Source organism: Crocuta crocuta, unplaced genomic scaffold, assembly GCF_008692635.1.
Source record: "Crocuta crocuta isolate KB4526 unplaced genomic scaffold, BGI_CrCroc_1.0 scaffold194, whole genome shotgun sequence".
Lineage (NCBI taxonomy): Eukaryota > Metazoa > Chordata > Mammalia > Carnivora > Hyaenidae > Crocuta > Crocuta crocuta.
Genome location: NW_027530084.1, coordinates 152,435 through 169,513, shown reverse-complemented (window position 1 = coordinate 169,513; position 17,079 = coordinate 152,435). Strand labels below are relative to the sequence as shown.

The following is a 17,079-nucleotide window of genomic DNA, read 5'->3' as shown; positions in this document are numbered from 1 at the left end:
TTTAAAAAGAGGTGAATTTAATGTTAATAGTGTTTTATTTGGTCCTATCATTTAAAATGTTAGATATTGTACATTCTTTTGTACTACGTATTGAATCTACCATGTACTTTTACATTTACAGCACATCTCAGTTCTGACTAGCCACATTTTCAGTGTAGCTAGTGGCTGTCACACTGGACAGTACAGCCTATTTGTTTGCTTTTTTAAACAATTCATATTCATCAATAGGTGATGTCACAGAAAGCAACAATCAGCCATGATCTGCTCTCTGTGGAAGACACCTGTAAAAGTAGTCTACTCCCTCAAAAAAAATCTTTTTTGAACTTGATCAAGCCTTTACATTCAATTATCAATTTATAGAAAACACAGAAAAAGGAGCATGTTAAAGTGGCACTTCAAAGATACATTTAGTAAGATCCATATGGTGGGCAACTCTCAGAAGACAACCAAATCAAAAAGGGGAATTTAGAAAATAAGGGGGCACCTGGGTGGCTGAGTCGGTTAAGCGTGACTTCGGCTTAAGTCGTGATCTTGTGGCTGGCAAGTTCGAACCCCACATCAGGCTCTGTACTGACAGCTAGCCCAGAGCCTGGAGCCTGTTTCAGATTCTGTGTCTCCCTCTCTCTCTCTGACCCTCCCCTGCTTATGCGGTCTCTCTCTCAGAAATAAATAAAACATTTAAAAAAATATAAAAATAAGACAGAAGAAGAATCCATGAATTTTAAAAGGTTTAAAGGATTTATCAATCAATTGCAATGTCTGGTCCTAATCCTGACTAGAATTATTTATTTCTCATGATATTTATAACTGAAAATATGAACAATGAATATTTTGGTAGTACAACATTATTTTAACTAATTCTTTAGGTATAATCTTTAAGAGCCATTATCTTTAGGAATACACATGAAATAATAATAGGTGAAATTTGGTATCTTGCATTTGCTTCAAAATAATATGCATATTGTGGGAAGTTGATGCGAATTTAGAGGAAATGAAATTGGCCATGAAATGGTCGTTGTTGAAACTGGGTAATAAATAGATGGAGGTTCATTAGAATTTACTTTTGTATATGTTGCTTTAAACGTTCTATAATAAGAGGGTGAAACAAAACTGCAAGTCATATGTAATAACTTTCAAAATATAAATTCTAAAAGAATACAGGTAGGCTTAAAAAAATTAGGGTCAAGTCAGCGGTTGTGATATGTAATCACTGTGCTCTTCCAACCCAACCCCAACCTTAATTCCTTCAGACCTGAGGAGAGCATTTTTCCTTATTTCTTATTCTGCCCATAAGCCTACAAGACCTACATTTATCATTGGTACTGACTTTATACACCATCTCCCTTTCCAACTTATCTGATCCTCTCCACAAGGAAGCAAACTCTGTACAGTCTGTTTATAAGCCATCTGAATTACCCACCTGACAAACTACAGAAGACTTTAATACGTGTCTAAAGGAAGGACTCTCAGAAAACATAAAGCAGATTCAAAAAGATAAATTCAAGACATGAGTCAATATAACTGGAGAACAGTACTTTTATTCTTGAAGTTTTATACTAGGAAGTCAACATTTAATTTAATAATCCATTGTTCACAACTGATGTATAAAAAAACTCAATCCTTAAATTGTACATCAATATCCTATGACTTCAAATTTCATCGCTCTCCTTCAAATCTGAAGAAAATGATTAAGTTCCAAGACAGCACAGTCCCACTGACATAACAATTAGTCCAAGTCCTACACTCATGAGAATTAAGAATAGCCAGTATCAAACTGGCCTGAGACCTGATTGTGTTCCTGGCTCAGGATACCTGTAGTAAATTTGTAAATCCACACTACAACACAAAAATAAACTAGGGAGTGTATGTCATATAAAAATTTTTCACAGTAGAGTAAAAATTAACATTAAAATGTTACCAAATTTCAACCATATTATGGTGTTTTATCCAATTAGCTTCAAAATGCCTCATTAACTGTGAATCAAATGCAAATAAGGTCATATATGATTTTTTTTAAGTTTGCCCAGCATTTCAAAATGGTTATGGAATTAATATAACCTTTAAAATGTCAAAGTATGCTATACATATTGCACTTTTCTGCTAGGCTGGGCTAGTATCTTCCATGGCAAGATACTAAAACTACTGAATAAAATACACTTTTAAATCAATAGGTACTTGATTAATTTCCCTGAAATTATCAATATCGTTACCAAAATCTTCCAGGATTTTGTAAGATTTGATTCCTTAAATACAGTTTTAAAGTTTAACTTAAGGAGGGAAAAAACCCTCATATATTTGACTTTTTATGTCCTTATTTTGGTCCAATGACCAAAGAGAATTTTAAACAAATTATGCTTTGTGTTTCCTGACTTAATAAAAAGCTATAATTTTTATTATCCAAATTAAGAAAAATTACACTAATTAAAAGCTATTAATTTTGAAATGTCTATGTATGTCTGTCTGTAGGTCCCCTTAGAACCTTTCCAAACTTTTATAATCAAGAGATTTAAATCAATTATATACTAGAATCAAATTAGGTAAGGAAAAACTTATTTTGCAAAAATAAAATCACTTCCCAATATGCTTGATAGAAACAAGCTATTCATTTTCATTTGTGTTCCATTGAAGACATAACTGAAATCTGTCCAATGGTTTATTTCCAACTGGTCCACTACGGAATTCTTCGGAATGTTTTAAGATTGGCTGTAGCTAGAGTTCTGACTTCCATTTGGACCCTGCTCTCCTTCACTGTTCAAGTGGGGAAGAAAAGATTTTATACCAATTAAAAGACTCATTTTCAACACCCTGATAAGCCAACTAATTTTTAAAGCTAGTTACTCTATGGTACAACTCTACAAAGAAAGACATTCCTGATTTTAAGACACAGATATGGAAAATTAAGATACAGAAGACTAACATTTGGTTTTATGTTTTTATTCTTCCATAATTCGGTGTCCTCACATATTACAAGCATTCTGGAAGTTAGTGTCCATATACATTCAAAAAACTTAAATAAGGGTATGGGATTTCATTGTCATTACAGGTATCACTCAACATAGAGACCAGAGCTTTTTCTGAACAAATTTCCTGTAAAATTAAATCTTACATATAGAATCTTATTCCTGCCAAATATGAAAATGAAGTGTTCTTCCCAAAAAATAACTGACCAAAGGCGTAATAAAAATCACATGTAAATACAGCAAACTTTTATTTATAAGTCAGAAAAGAAAAATGGCAATTTCCTGGAAAATGCTGAATACTTAAAAATAACTAAAACTGAAAATACCAGTAACTGTGGCAATAGGATTATTGCCTTATCTTGTCCATCATCATCTTGCAGCTTCAGGCCCTGCCACTAGTGGAGAATCACTCAGGGAATTTCTGCAAAAAATGCATCCAAAGGTAGCTGTTTGAATGAATGCCTTAAACAGCTCCTTGTGTAAGTATTAACTTTTTCCAATTGGTAACATTAACTTATCAGATCTATAAATCTATCTTGATACATTCTATAACTTAATTATTTTTCTTGATAAATGATTAAGATGGGTAGCATTGTTTTATTTCCCTTCTCACCTTTTATCCTACTCTAAATGATCTGATGTGAGAGCTGAGAACCAGTGAATTAAATGAATAGATCCTATAAAAAAAAAAAACAAAAAAAAAAAAGAAAAACCCCTCTTCGCACATTGTTTCATATTTAGCAAAATTATGGTACTATGTGCCATAGTTCTTCAAGTCCCTCAAATGCCAAAATTCTTTATTTATCTTTACAATATCAGATCACTACTGAAATTTATGAAACAGGATACTGGCAAAAGCGGGGGCGGGGGGAAGGCAGAATCAAAATGACATGAGATACTACAAAATTCATTATTCCTGAATTTCAGATGAACTAGTTCTGTTTAAATTTATGTGCAGTATATAGCAATATGTTGAGGGATACCTGTAAGAGACCCGCCATTGCATTAGGAAGTTAACAGATGATCAGATTAGTGTATTTTTTAAATGAGATATTGTCAATCTATCAAGTCAGATTAAAATAAAGTTATATGGATTATGAAGTTTTGGAAGAAATTTCATGAAAACAATACAACATAATCTATGGAAAAATATGAAAATATGTATGAAATATATAATGAAATGAAATCCATAATTAAAATCTACAAAGTACCTGTTTGGAGGAGGTTTTGGTTTCGGCATCTTACTAAGAATAGTTGCCATCTCTTTTCTCTCATCAAAATTCTTCCACTGCTCATACAGTTTTAAAATCACCCTGATTATTTCCAAAATCTAAAAGGAAATATTTGAAAAGTTCTCAGTGCCAATATCAAGCAACATTGACTATATAAAGAACACATATCCTGAGAAAATAGTGAAAAGATAGTCTCTGTCCTTAAGTATTCAGGTTAGATTACACAATCCTGATAAATGTGAAAGCAGTATTCTTACCACATTGCTCTGTAGGCTTCTCCTACAACCCTTTCATCTTTTAAATGGCATGCCTAGTCCATCCTTCTGCATCTCTGCAGTTGGTTTCCTTCTATCTGCTAATATCTTAAACCAAAACAAAACAGTGAGGTACTGGGAATAGAGGTCTAAATCATGAAAGAGTGTGCCACCAGAGTACATTCCTCTAATACCAGTTGTTTCACACAAGTCAGTGGCAGCTGGTGCACCAACATCATTGTTTTGTTTTTCCATTAATTACATATGCATTAAGGTGCTCAAAAACTGACAGCTATACAATCCATCATATCCAGTTGCTCAATTCGCCCTTTCTTTCTCATCTGAGTAGACCTCACCTCACCTTGGATTGATCTAATGCTATCAACAATGCCCCAGAAAAGGTAGAAAAAGGGGCAAAACCCACTTTGTCAGGAGGCAGGCTGTGTTACATAAGTTATAGTAGTAGAATTTAGTGGTCTGTAGGTAGCTTTTAAAATAATCCTAGAAACAAGAGGTAGCTTTGCAACTAAGAAAACCAAAAGATTAAGCTTAAAAGACAAATATAACCTAAACAGTCAACATCAATTCTTCTCACCAAACATGTTTAATATTTTTACCAAAAATCTTTTTAGCCTGGTGGACAGCATAAGATTTTAGACTCATGTTAAGTAAATAATCATATTAACTTTAAGATGTTCAAGGTTATATTCAAGTAAGGGAATTTTAAAGACTACCTTCTCCATATCCACAGAAAGTTCAGCAAACCACTGTCTGGCATCTTTCTGCTGTACAACACAGGCTACATGTAGACAAGCTGGAAAGAAAATGAGAGAAAGGCCCTTGTTTAACTGCAAATGTGGAATATAGGGACTTAGAGCTAAAGATAAGATTTTTCACTTAAAATTTTCATCTGCATTTTCCAATATTCTTTTTTAAAATGGCATAAATCCATCTAATGCTTACCAGTGACCACCCATCAATTTAATGTAATACAAACAGAAAAAAGCTACTAGACTATATTAAGGTTCTTGATATAGTTCTCCTGCTCCTCACTGTGTGCCAGCCATGGTAATCTTGTTCTGAGTCAGGGCGTGTTAGGAAAAAATCCAATGAGGAAACTAGAGCAGGGAAATGATCCCTCAACAGTGGTGAGTGGTAAAAATACACCCAAAGTCAGTTTGAGACATTAAAGGAAAAAAATAAAACAGTAATATGCTGATAAATTTCAAAATAAAAAATTATGTTTTGATATTTCAATTAAAAGCAGTGTTGTCTCTGTTTTAAATTATTAGCATATGATCAAGTCAGATGAACACCAGTCACCCAGGTACAGAATTCAGTGTTATAATCAAATAGAGCTTAGAAAAAAATGTAACGTATTGTATACAATATAATTACAGTAGACCTTTGAACAACATGGAGCTTAAGGTTGCCAACCCTCCCTCCAATTAAAAAAATCTGCATGAAGGGGCACCTGGATGGCTCAGTCAGTTGAGCATTCGACTTTGGTTTAGGTCATGATCTCATGGTTTGGGAGTTCAAGCCGCATATCAGGCTTGCTGCTACCAACTTGTCAGTGCAGAGCCCACTTAGGATCCTCTGTCCCCCTCTCACCACCCCTCCCCTGCTTGTGTTCTCCTGAAAATAAATAAATAGTTTTTAAAAAATCACATGTAACTTTTGACTTCCCTAAAACTAAACTACTAATAACTTATTGACTGAAAGCCTTACTGCTAGTTGATTAACACATGTATATTATATACTTTGTTCTTAAATAAAGTGAGCTATAGAAAAAATATTAGACAGTCATAAGGGAAATACATTTACAGTACTATAAAAAACGTGTGTATAAGTAGACATACACAATTCAAATCCATGTTGTCTAAGGGCCAACTACACATACACATTACATACAACATAGCCTAACAAAGAGACTGAAAGAGCCCAAGACAACAATCTACATCACAATTTCCCCTAATATAATTCCTACCAGCAGCCTGGCTACCCTGAGACCACACCAGCTTCTTGAGCTATATTCCCTGGTTTAGTTACCCATATGATTTTGCTAAGGATGTCATTTTAGGGAATTGGCAACTCAAATGTAAACGGACATAGTGGTTGCCCTAAATCAAATGAAGCTATAAAGTAGGTGTAGGTCCTGGAGGGATTAAGACACCAAAGAACCGAATATAGTAACAGGTAATTGAAATACAGTAGAAAGTAGCATAACAGAGCATACACAGAGTAAATCAGAACTAGGGAAGACATCCTAAACCCAGACTGAGGTGATATAGGGAGTTTGAGAATGGGGAGGGTGTCACTAAAGAGGTACTATCTGAGCCAAGTCTTAAAAAAAAAAAAAAAAAAAGCAGGTTACAGTGGGAGCAGAGAATGGTATGTATTAAAAAGCTGTGTATTTTATCCAGAAATCGGGAGGAGCACTGAAAGATTTTAAAAAGCTCTTCCTGGGGCACCCAGGTGGCTCAGTTAGTTAAGCGTCCAACTTGGGCTCAGGTCATGCTCTCATGGTTCATGGGTTCAAGCCCTGCATCGGGCTCTGTGCTGACAGCTAGCTCAGAGCCTGGAGCCTGCTTCGGATTCTGTGTCTCCCTCTCTCTCTGACCCTCCCCTGCTTATGCTGTCTCTCTCTCTCTCAGAAATAAATAAAACGTCAAAAAAAAAAAATAAGTAAATGTCTGATTGGCTCAGGCCATGATCTCATGGTTCACAAGTTCAAGACCCGCATCGGGCTCTGTGCTGACAGCTCAGAGCCTGGAGACTGCTTCGGATTCTGTGTCTTCCTCCCTCTTGGCTCCACCCTCACTCATGTTCTGTCTCTCTCTCAAAAATAAAAAAAAAAAACATTTTTTTTAAAGTTTTAAAAATAAAATAATAAAATAAAAAGCTCTTCCTAGCTCAGGGTTTCTCAACCTTGGCACTACTGGCACTGTGGGCTGGACACTTGAGACTGCCATGTACTTAGTAGGATGCTTATTAGCAGCATCTCTGGCTTCTACCTACTAGATGCCAGTGGTATCCCACTCCACCTGTAATAACCAAAACCATCTCCAAACATTGCCATACATCCCCTAAGGAGTAAAATCATCTCTGGTTGAGAACCACCAACCTAGCTCAACTGCAGAAGACTGGCTCTCTGAGAAGAGGGATGCTTAGATGCTAATTAACCAGTAAGGAGACTGCTGTGGTCACCTAGACAGAAATGAGAAGAGGCTATGAGATTACCAAAGGAACAACTCAGAGGAAGGTACAATAGGTATTGGTTACCAACTAGACGTAGTATTGAGGGAGATGAAAGAGTCTAACTGCCAGGTTTCCAATTAAGGTACCTAACTAGTGCTATCTACCACACTAGGCAAAGACATTAAAAGGAACATCTTCTTAGATAAAGTGATGGGTTCAGTCCCGGTCATGAGTCTGAGGTGCCACTGAGACGTCACGTGGAGCTCCCTAAAAGGTAGAGTGGATATAAAGAACGGCTCAGGAGCAAGACCTTGGTTAAATAAGGAAATTTAAATGTTTCAACCCATAAGAAATAGTAGAAACCAGGGGCCCAGTGAGATTCCTCAGGAAGAACAAAGATGGCAGGGATGCAAAGATGTAGGGCATGGCCTGCTATTCCTTGCTTCTTACCCATGCATTCCTTCCCACTGAACCCAGATGCCACTGCAGAATCCTTCCAAATACAATGCTGTCAGAGAGCCTCCAGGACCACAATAATATAGTAACCTATTTGCCACCCCCAATGTAAGAAGGCTGAGAAATATTAGCACTCAAGGAATAACCAAAAAAAGAGAAACTAATGAAAGTAAGGTGGTGAAGGAATGAGGGGAAAAAATCAAGACGACAGAATCATGGAAATCAATAGGAAAAAGAAAGGGAAAAGAAACTAAAAACTGCTTAATATATGGCAGGCATTATTGGTTTTCTACAAGATACCTCATTTAGTTCTTGCGCAATTCTGCATGCAGTTAGTATCCTCAACATTTTGCAATTAAAGAAACAAACTCAGAAAGGTGAAATACTCTTCCTACAATTGTAAAGCAAGCAAAGTTTAAACTTAGGACTATATAACTCCAAAGATTGTGTTCTAACCCATTACACTGCCTTCCCAGATAAATAAAATGGTAGCTAACTTCTCCTTCCAGCAAAGCATTGACTACAGAGCTCTTTTACTGAAACTCTGAGGAGTTAATTGGGCTTAGAAAATAAAAGACAGTCCCAATTATTCTATGTAAGTCATAAGTAATATTGGCAGGTTTAATTCTTCCTAAACAAACAAAAATGTTCTATTCAGACACTGGTCAAAATTATTTTAAATGATTACAAAAATCTTACTTAAAGAGAGGGACAATAATCCTGATTTGTGAAAGTTGCATTTCATATTATTGAAAGTTCACATGCAAGGATCAGTCTATTACTTCATGAAACATAAGAACATAAAGTATAATAGGGTGAAATTTCTTTTGAGATGACCTAAACAGGCTTATAACAATTTAACTAATAAAGGTATACCATGCTTACATACCTAAAGCTATCATGAAAGGAGGATACAGTAGGCAAAGATCCGTTCTGTAGGTATCATTCACTATCCTCCTATAGAAATGTAAATCATATTATTACTGAAATCAGAACTACCTTATATGATTGTACATCTCCCCCCAGAGAGGATCAGATTTCCCATCTTTGTACATATTTATTTCTTTAATATTACTAAAGTACAAATATAAAAGTGAAAATATCAAGGGGAAAAGACAGATACATGAAAATGACAATAAGTCATTTAATGAATAAAATTACAGCTAAATACATTTTAAAACTTAAAACCTTACAATGAATTACAATATAAAGATTTTTCTAATTTTTCAAAAATTAGAAAATCAGAGAGGAAACCAGAAATTATAGAATTAACTAATATGTATGTTGAATACCAATAAAAAGTATTCTATTTGAAAGATAACATGTCTTAATTTTATATAGTCTGTTTTTCATAAGAATCAAATTTTAATGGAAATATTCATCAAATAAAGATCCTTACAAACTTAGCATTTATATCAATATGCTTAATTAAAATTCAACAAGCAGATTATTTTGCTCAATATACAATATCTTGGGGCACCAGTTTAATTACTTTAAAAATATTACTAAACTTCATATTCAGTTGTCAACCTTCCTAGCTAATAACACATTACACTATGAATAACTTCTGTTCTAATTACCATGCAAGGGGAAGCAACATGTCTTCTTGGCCCATGTCCTGCACATACTGGAGCAAAGGTCTATAAGGATGATACACTATCAAGCAACAATCCTAGAAACAGTTTAAAAAATGTGTATGTATAAAAACAGATATATTACAACACAAAAACTTGTCATTACCCAACTGATTTGTAATTGTGTATTTCAAAATGTATTTCTCTAACTCATGCTTGCTTCCCTCTTATTCTGTTAAGCAAGCAGTATGGCAGCCCTAAACTCTACTGTAATAGTGAAGGCAGTGCTCTCTCTGGAATATACCTTGGTAAATCGGTTGGCAGTCAGTCAGCATCCATTCCCTTAGAGACTCAAAGTGTCACATCTGCAACACACTGAAACCTCTTATTAGCCTATAAATCCATAATTCCCAACTGGAGGAGCAGAATTCTGCCAAAGACATAATCTATCTTTAAATAACACCACACACATACACAAATTGTGCAAATAATTTACAGTGGCTTAATGTCCTGACTGGTTTGCTTGTAATCTTTTTATTATAGATACTATAGAACAGAAAAATTTTTTCCATCCTAAGTGGGCTATACAAATTATTTTACAGGCTTCTGAGAGGATATGATATAGGTGATGATGCTACTAGGTACTATGATTTCACCATTATGTATCACTTGGATGGTTTTTAAATGCACCTCCCTACAAATCATTTCTTTAAATAATTTCTGACTTCACTAAATTTTGAAATTACGTTCAAATTTAATCCTCTATTAATCACAAGGAAGTAATATACTTACCATTAGTTCTAAAAGATAGAATTCACATTCTAATATCTGTTTTAAAAAGAAAAAGATTATAAATGTCAATGTGTAATAAATTAGTCTACTTAGTCTAACAATTTATACATTATAGTAATACCACAAATTTTTACTAAAAATTTTTTAAATGAAGCTTATATGAAAACAAACATATGCAACAAAATTACTTTTTTACTATTTTACAATGCATGCAATTATGATTATATCCTTATAAGGAAAAGCCAGCTTCATATAAGTGTATCTATTTTTTTAATTTAAAATATCCTGTATAAACTTCAGATTTTCCAGTATACTTTCCACAAATACAAAATGTAAAAATGCAATTATCTCCACTTCAGTGTTACTTAATATGTTACAAATCAATAAAAGGAAAGAATACTGGAAATGAAACCAAAAAAATCTACACAGAATGAAGAAATCCCTTGCAAGGCAGAAAAAGAACATGCCTCTTACAAATGTTAATAGAAAGTGATCTTCTAAAGTTTAAAATATGGTTTTCCTACTGCTCCATTATAGTAGTTCTCAGCCCTAGCTACACAGTAGTATCACCTGAGAGCTTTAAAAACTACCAGTCCTCAGGCCTCAAACCTAAAAATTCTGTTTTAGTTGGTCTCTGGAGAGGCACTGATATCAGCATTATGAAAAAGTACCCAAAGGGATTTAATGAGCATCCAGGTTGATAATCACTGCTATTGCGTACTTTTCTTTTTAAAGGTAGAAGTTATTTAGCTTTAATTTTAGAATTAAAGTTTATATACTTGTAGTATTTGAAACTATCATTTACAGGAAACTACTTAGTTTATTCTAACATAAAATGTAGTTAGTTTATATACAGCTTTGACAAGTAGTTTTATTTTATACAATATACTTACATGGTTCATCCTATAAGGAAATTCCTTTGGAAAGGCATATGAAAATCTAGTTTTTACTGCAGAAAACAAAAAATGACTTAGAAAATGAAAGAGTGAATTACACCAGTATTTCTTTAACACAGTGTAGAATATTAGAGGAAGGGCTAAATCATTTTTAGTAAGAACCCTTAGAGATGCTTAAGAACCCAGATATTTGTTTTGTTTTCAGGCAAGGGGAAAGAACTAAGTGACAGGAAGCCCCCAGCCCCCATTTATATTACAATTAGAGAGCTTCAATTTATATACTCTCCCCTTCCCCTGCACATGCTCTCTCTTTCAAAAATAAACATTAAAAAAATTTTTTTAATCATTTCAGCTCTAGAATATTGTTGTATTTTTTAGTAATTTAGCTTAGAAGGGATACAAGTTGCATGTGTTCAAATATATATGTATATATTCCTAAATTCATGTAAAAATTAAAAGGATATTAACAACCAAAGAATGTTAATAGTGGCCATCTGATTTAAGAAGTTTTATTAATCCGTACTGTCTGTAATAGATACTTCTTTATCAAAAGATATATTTTAATAAAACCATAAATATATGTTCAAAGTTCTCTAGGACTTTTTCATACCACACACAACTACACACACAAACAGTTACAACTCTGTTACTAAGAAAGTACAAATGAAGAAACTATTTACTATCAATCCTCTATCTCCTCAAAATGATATGAATGTACATATTTAAGTACTACTATTTGAGAAAATTGTATTCAAGTCATCATGATGCAACATTTCATTAAATCAAGTGATTACTGACAGGCTCTAGAAGATCTGTTCTGTGATCCCTTCCACTTGTACAAAGCCCAAAACCTCACAGAGATTAAATTCTTTTTTTCGTTTATTCTATGTACTTTATTTTCAAAAAGTTTTATTTTGTAAACTGGGTATCCTAACTAATTTAGATAGGTAACATCTGCCAAGATTTGAAACCTAAACCATTTAAAATTGATATTGGGAAATTTATACTTAAGCTTTCCTTTTCTTTCTCCTTTATTTGAAAACATACCTATTATTAAGGTTTCTGAGTTTTACAAATTCTTCTGATGTAAACAAGATGCAAAGCATACAAATAAAGCAGGTATTTACATAATGGTAACTAATCAACAAGGTAAAATTATCTCTGTACATTAAATAAATCTACATCCCTAACTCCTAGATCTTGACACCTAACTTACTAAGATCTACCTGATACTGTCAACTTCTCTTCTACTCCATGATAAAATTTCTCTACATTTTGATTTTCAACGTCCTAATCCTTCTCTAACTTAGAAGAAAATGCACCCCTTCTTTCTACTGCCACCTCTACCACTTGCAAGTTTGCTTTTCGTCTACGAGTTGACAGTTCATACTTTTTGTTTTGCACCTTTAACCATTCCTCTTCCAATAATCTATCCTATCACTTACTAATATGCTCAAATTTCTCTTAAAAACAAAAGTACATACAACATTTACCAAATTATATTCCTTTGTTTTCTTAAAGTAGACTATTTTTTGGAACATTTTTATGTTTATAGAACTGAAAAGATAATAGAGAGTTACCATATAATCCATGTTACAGGCTGAATATTTGTGCCCCATCAAATTCATATGTTGAAGCCCTAACCCCTGTGTGATGGTGTTTGGAAGTGGCATTTTTAGGGAGTTAATTATGTTTAGATGAGGTCATGAAGGCAGGGTCCCCATGAAAAGATTAGTATTTTTTTGGATTAGCATTCTTATGAGAGGAACAGCAACCTATCTCTACCATGTGTGAGAGAAGGCAGCTGTCTGCTTGCCAGGAAACAAATGGCTGATCAAGGAAGTGATCAACGCAGACACTCTGTTCCATCTTGGACTTCCAAGTTTCCCAAACTGTGAGAAACAAACACCTATTGCTTAAGTCACCCAATCTATGCTATTTTGTTAGAGCAGCTCGAGCAGCCTAAGACAATCGCTCACCCAGTTTCCCTTGTTATTAATATTTTATATTAGTATGGTATAGTATTATAAATAGTGAATCAAAAGATAATTATTAACTGAAGTCCATAGTTTATTCAGATCTCCTTAGTTTTTTCCTAATGTCCTTCTTTCTGTTCCAGGCTCTCATGTAGGAGACAACTTTATATTTACTTGTCATGTCTCCTTAGATTCCACCTGGCTGTGGCAGTTTGCCATACTTCCCATGTTTTGATGACTTTAGCAGAGTTTGAGAGTACTGTGGGGGGGGGGGTTAAGTATTATTTTGTTGCTTGACCCTCTACTGGAATTTGTCTGATGTTTATTCAACGTTTAAAGTGGTATGGTGGGATTTTGGAAGGAAGGACCAGAAAGGTAAGGTGCCATTTCATTGTATCACATCAAAGGGACACAATCCTAGTGATTTATCACTGTTAACACTGACCTCACTCACCTGGTGAAGGTGGTGTTTGTTGGGTTTTTCTTATTTCTCCCTGCCCTTTTCATAATGTACACATTCGAAGGAAGTCACTATCAGGGTGCCTGGGTGGCTCAGTCAGTTACACGTCCTATTCCTGATCTCAGCTCACGTCATGATCTCACAGTTTTGTGAGAGGTTCATGAGATTGAGTCCCATGACAGGCTCTGCACTGATGGCACAGAGCCTGCTTGGGATTCTCTCTACCTCTCTCTGCCCCTTCCCCACACCCACATGCTCGCTCGCTCGCTCTCTCAAAATATATTAAAAAACTTAAAAAAAAAAAAAGGCCTAACCAACACCTAAGAAATGAAAATTTATGCTTTCCCTATTTGACAGTATCGCTAGGTACATAAATTATATGGAATTCTTCTATATTAGAGATTTGTCTCTTCTCTCATTTATCCACTTATTTATATCAGTATAGACCCACAGATATTTATTTTATACCTTGGGTTATAATTCAATACTACTTTTTTTTCTTGCACAAATTCTTCTAGCTTTTCAAATCCACTGAGAGCTCTTTCAGTTGGGTTCTGTATCCCTCTGACATATCCCCGTTAAGGTAGGTTTTGTTCTGTTTTTTTGCACTTCCTTACTTACTGGCACTATAAGATGCTCCAGGTCTATCTGTTTGTTTCCTGCCCCAGTCATTTCTCCTAGGAGCCCTAGGTCCCTTTAGTGGAGAATAGTATTAGAAACAAAGAACTGGGCATTAGGTGAACTCATTGCAACTGAGATGTCATTGCTTGTAGACTCTCTTAACTGACAAAGCCCTCCCCCAACACACAAGTCCACATATCTAAAAATATTTATGTTACAGTAAACATGAGTTCATACTGAGATCTCTAACTCCAACTGATCACTCCTTGACATGGGTCATTCTGATCTCCTCTTTGTTTATTTGTATATTCCCACTCCCCCAATGAGAAACCTCACCTCGCTCTAAATACCTGCCATCCGTTTACCACGGATGTATCTATTTAGTGGAATTGTTCAATTCCAGATACAAGTAAAGCAGTATCAGAATTGTTAACTTGTACCCACCTTAAGTATCAAATCTATCAACTAGAGTACAGTGCTTACATGCAGTTCCTTTTGCCTTTAGTCTTACAGACTATGCTTCCCCCCAAAGTTACTGAGGTCAGCATCTTCCCACACCCCCTTCCCTGAGGTTGTTTCATGTGTCTGTAATATAGTCAGAGTCTCCTTTTCTCAGCACCAACTTGCTTCTTAATTCTTTGCAAGCTGGTGTCAACCCCCACCCCATAATGTCTAATGACAGCTACATTCTCTCTCAAAGATCACAAACCCAAAGGTCTGGTTCCAAAGGTCTGGATTTTTTCTTTGGTATACAACTTCCATGCAGCACAAGACACTTTATAGCTCTATCTCTTTCTTAAAATTTATCAAGTTCCAAATTTCTATCATTGGCCTCACATTCCTAAAATGTTCTACTGATACATTTACACTTAGAAGATCCAAGATTAAAGTTTTTAACTTTTTTCAGAACCCACTTATTCTCCTCTTCTGGTAGCACCTTCACCTTCCCAATGTCCAGGCATAACACCTCATCTTTTTTCTTTTTTTTTAACTTTATTTAGAGAGAGAGAGGGACTGAGAGCAGGCAAGTGGGGAAGCGGCAGAGACAGAGGGAGACGGAGGGAAAGAGAGAGAGAGAATCACAAGCAGGCTCTGTGCTGTCAGCTCGGAGCCCAATTCGGGACTTGATCTCCCCAATCACAAGATTATGACCTGAGGCGAAATCAAGAGTTAGACACTTAACCAACTGAGCCACCCAGGAGTCCTTCAAAAGCCATTTTTGAATCTTCTTAAATCCTTTTCAAAAGTCCTGCTGACTCTAATGCAAATCTAGCTTGCTTAGTCTCCTTGATGGGGGCCAAAACATCGTTAAACAAAAATTTTTTTTAATATTTATTTTTGAGAGACAGAGAGAGAGTGCAGACTCACGAGAGCAAGACTAGGGCAGGGACAGAGAGAGAAGGGGACAGAGGATCTGAAGTGAGCTCTGCACTGATGGCTCAAACTCACGAGATGATGTGAGACAATGATCTGAGCTCAAGTCGGACACTTAACTGACTAAGCCACCTAGGCACCCCCCAAAACATCATTTTAAGCCTTCACTACTACTTACCTGGATCACTTCAATAGCTTCAAAGTAATTTTTTTCTACTTTAATCTTGTTAGCTTTTATGTCTCACAGCACCCTGTGGTGACAGCACTCACTACAGTTTGTAGGTTTATACATATTTTAGAAGGATTTTTTTAGTTGTTTAAAATTGTGGTAAAATACACATTGCATAAAATTTACCACATAGGCCATTTTAAAGTATGCAATTCAGAAATATTAGATACATTCACAATGTTGTGCAACCATCACCACAATCCATCTCTAGAACTCTTGCATCTTGCAAAACTGAAAAACTCCATACGCATTCAACAATAATTCCTCACTTCCCCCTCCCTCCAGCCCCTAAAACAGCTACGATTCTACTTTCTATCTCTATTAATTTGATTATTCATAATAGCAAATGGAATCATACAGTATTTATCTTTTTGTGACAGGCCTATTTTCCTTATCACAATGTCCTCAAGATTCATCCATGTTTGTTTGTTTGTTTGTTTAAGATTTTGTTTTTAAGTAATCTCTACACCAAACATGGGGCTCGAACTTAAAACCCTGAGATCAAGAGTCACATGTTCTTTTTTTTTTTTTAATGTTTTATTTATTTCTAGGAGAGAGAGAGAGAGACAGCGTGAGCAGGGGAGGGCCAGAGAGAGAGGGAGTCACAGACTGAAACAGGCTCTAGGCTCTGAGCTGGCAGTCAGCACAGAGCCCGACGCGAGGCTCGAACCCACGAACCGCGAAGTCATGACCTAAGCGAAAATCGGACACTTAACCGACTAAGCCACCCAGGCGCCCCAAGAGTCACATGTTCTACCTACTGAGTCAGCCAAGTGCGCCAAGGCTCTTTCATGTTGTAACATGTGGAAAATCTGACTACTTCAACTCACATTCTCCTCCAATTCATCTTACAGTATTTTGCTGGATTCACCTTCCTAACAATTCTGACATCATCCTCATGTTGAGAAATAAACCCTTCAATTTTACCTTCTATTGATAGAATCACCATCAGTGTGATAGATCTGGCATATTAACTTCTATGGCAAAATTGATTATTACTCTTCTGCCCTTAAGAGTAAAATGTGACACGGAAAAGATTGAATTGGATTATGAC

At 35.3% G+C, this 17,079-nt stretch overlaps 1 protein-coding gene across 2 annotated transcripts in view; it reads right to left on the bottom strand.

Annotated features, from left to right (window-relative positions):
- Positions 1-1,393: 1,393 nt before the first annotated feature.
- The window catches only part of CCNC (cyclin C), a 28,469-nt gene continuing 12,783 nt past the window's right edge, over positions 1,394-17,079 (bottom strand). Inside the window, exons 6-12 of one of the 2 annotated variants that reach the window (XM_077764736.1) lie at positions 11,363-11,418; positions 10,470-10,505; positions 9,684-9,775; positions 8,993-9,060; positions 5,181-5,260; positions 4,172-4,290; positions 1,394-2,748 (exon numbers count right to left, since the gene is read on the bottom strand). In XM_077764736.1, coding sequence (XP_077620862.1) covers positions 2,694-2,748; positions 4,172-4,290; positions 5,181-5,260; positions 8,993-9,060; positions 9,684-9,775; positions 10,470-10,505; positions 11,363-11,418 — 506 coding nt within the window. In that variant the 3' untranslated portion in view covers positions 1,394-2,693. The other variant, XM_077764737.1, reaches the window with a different exon arrangement.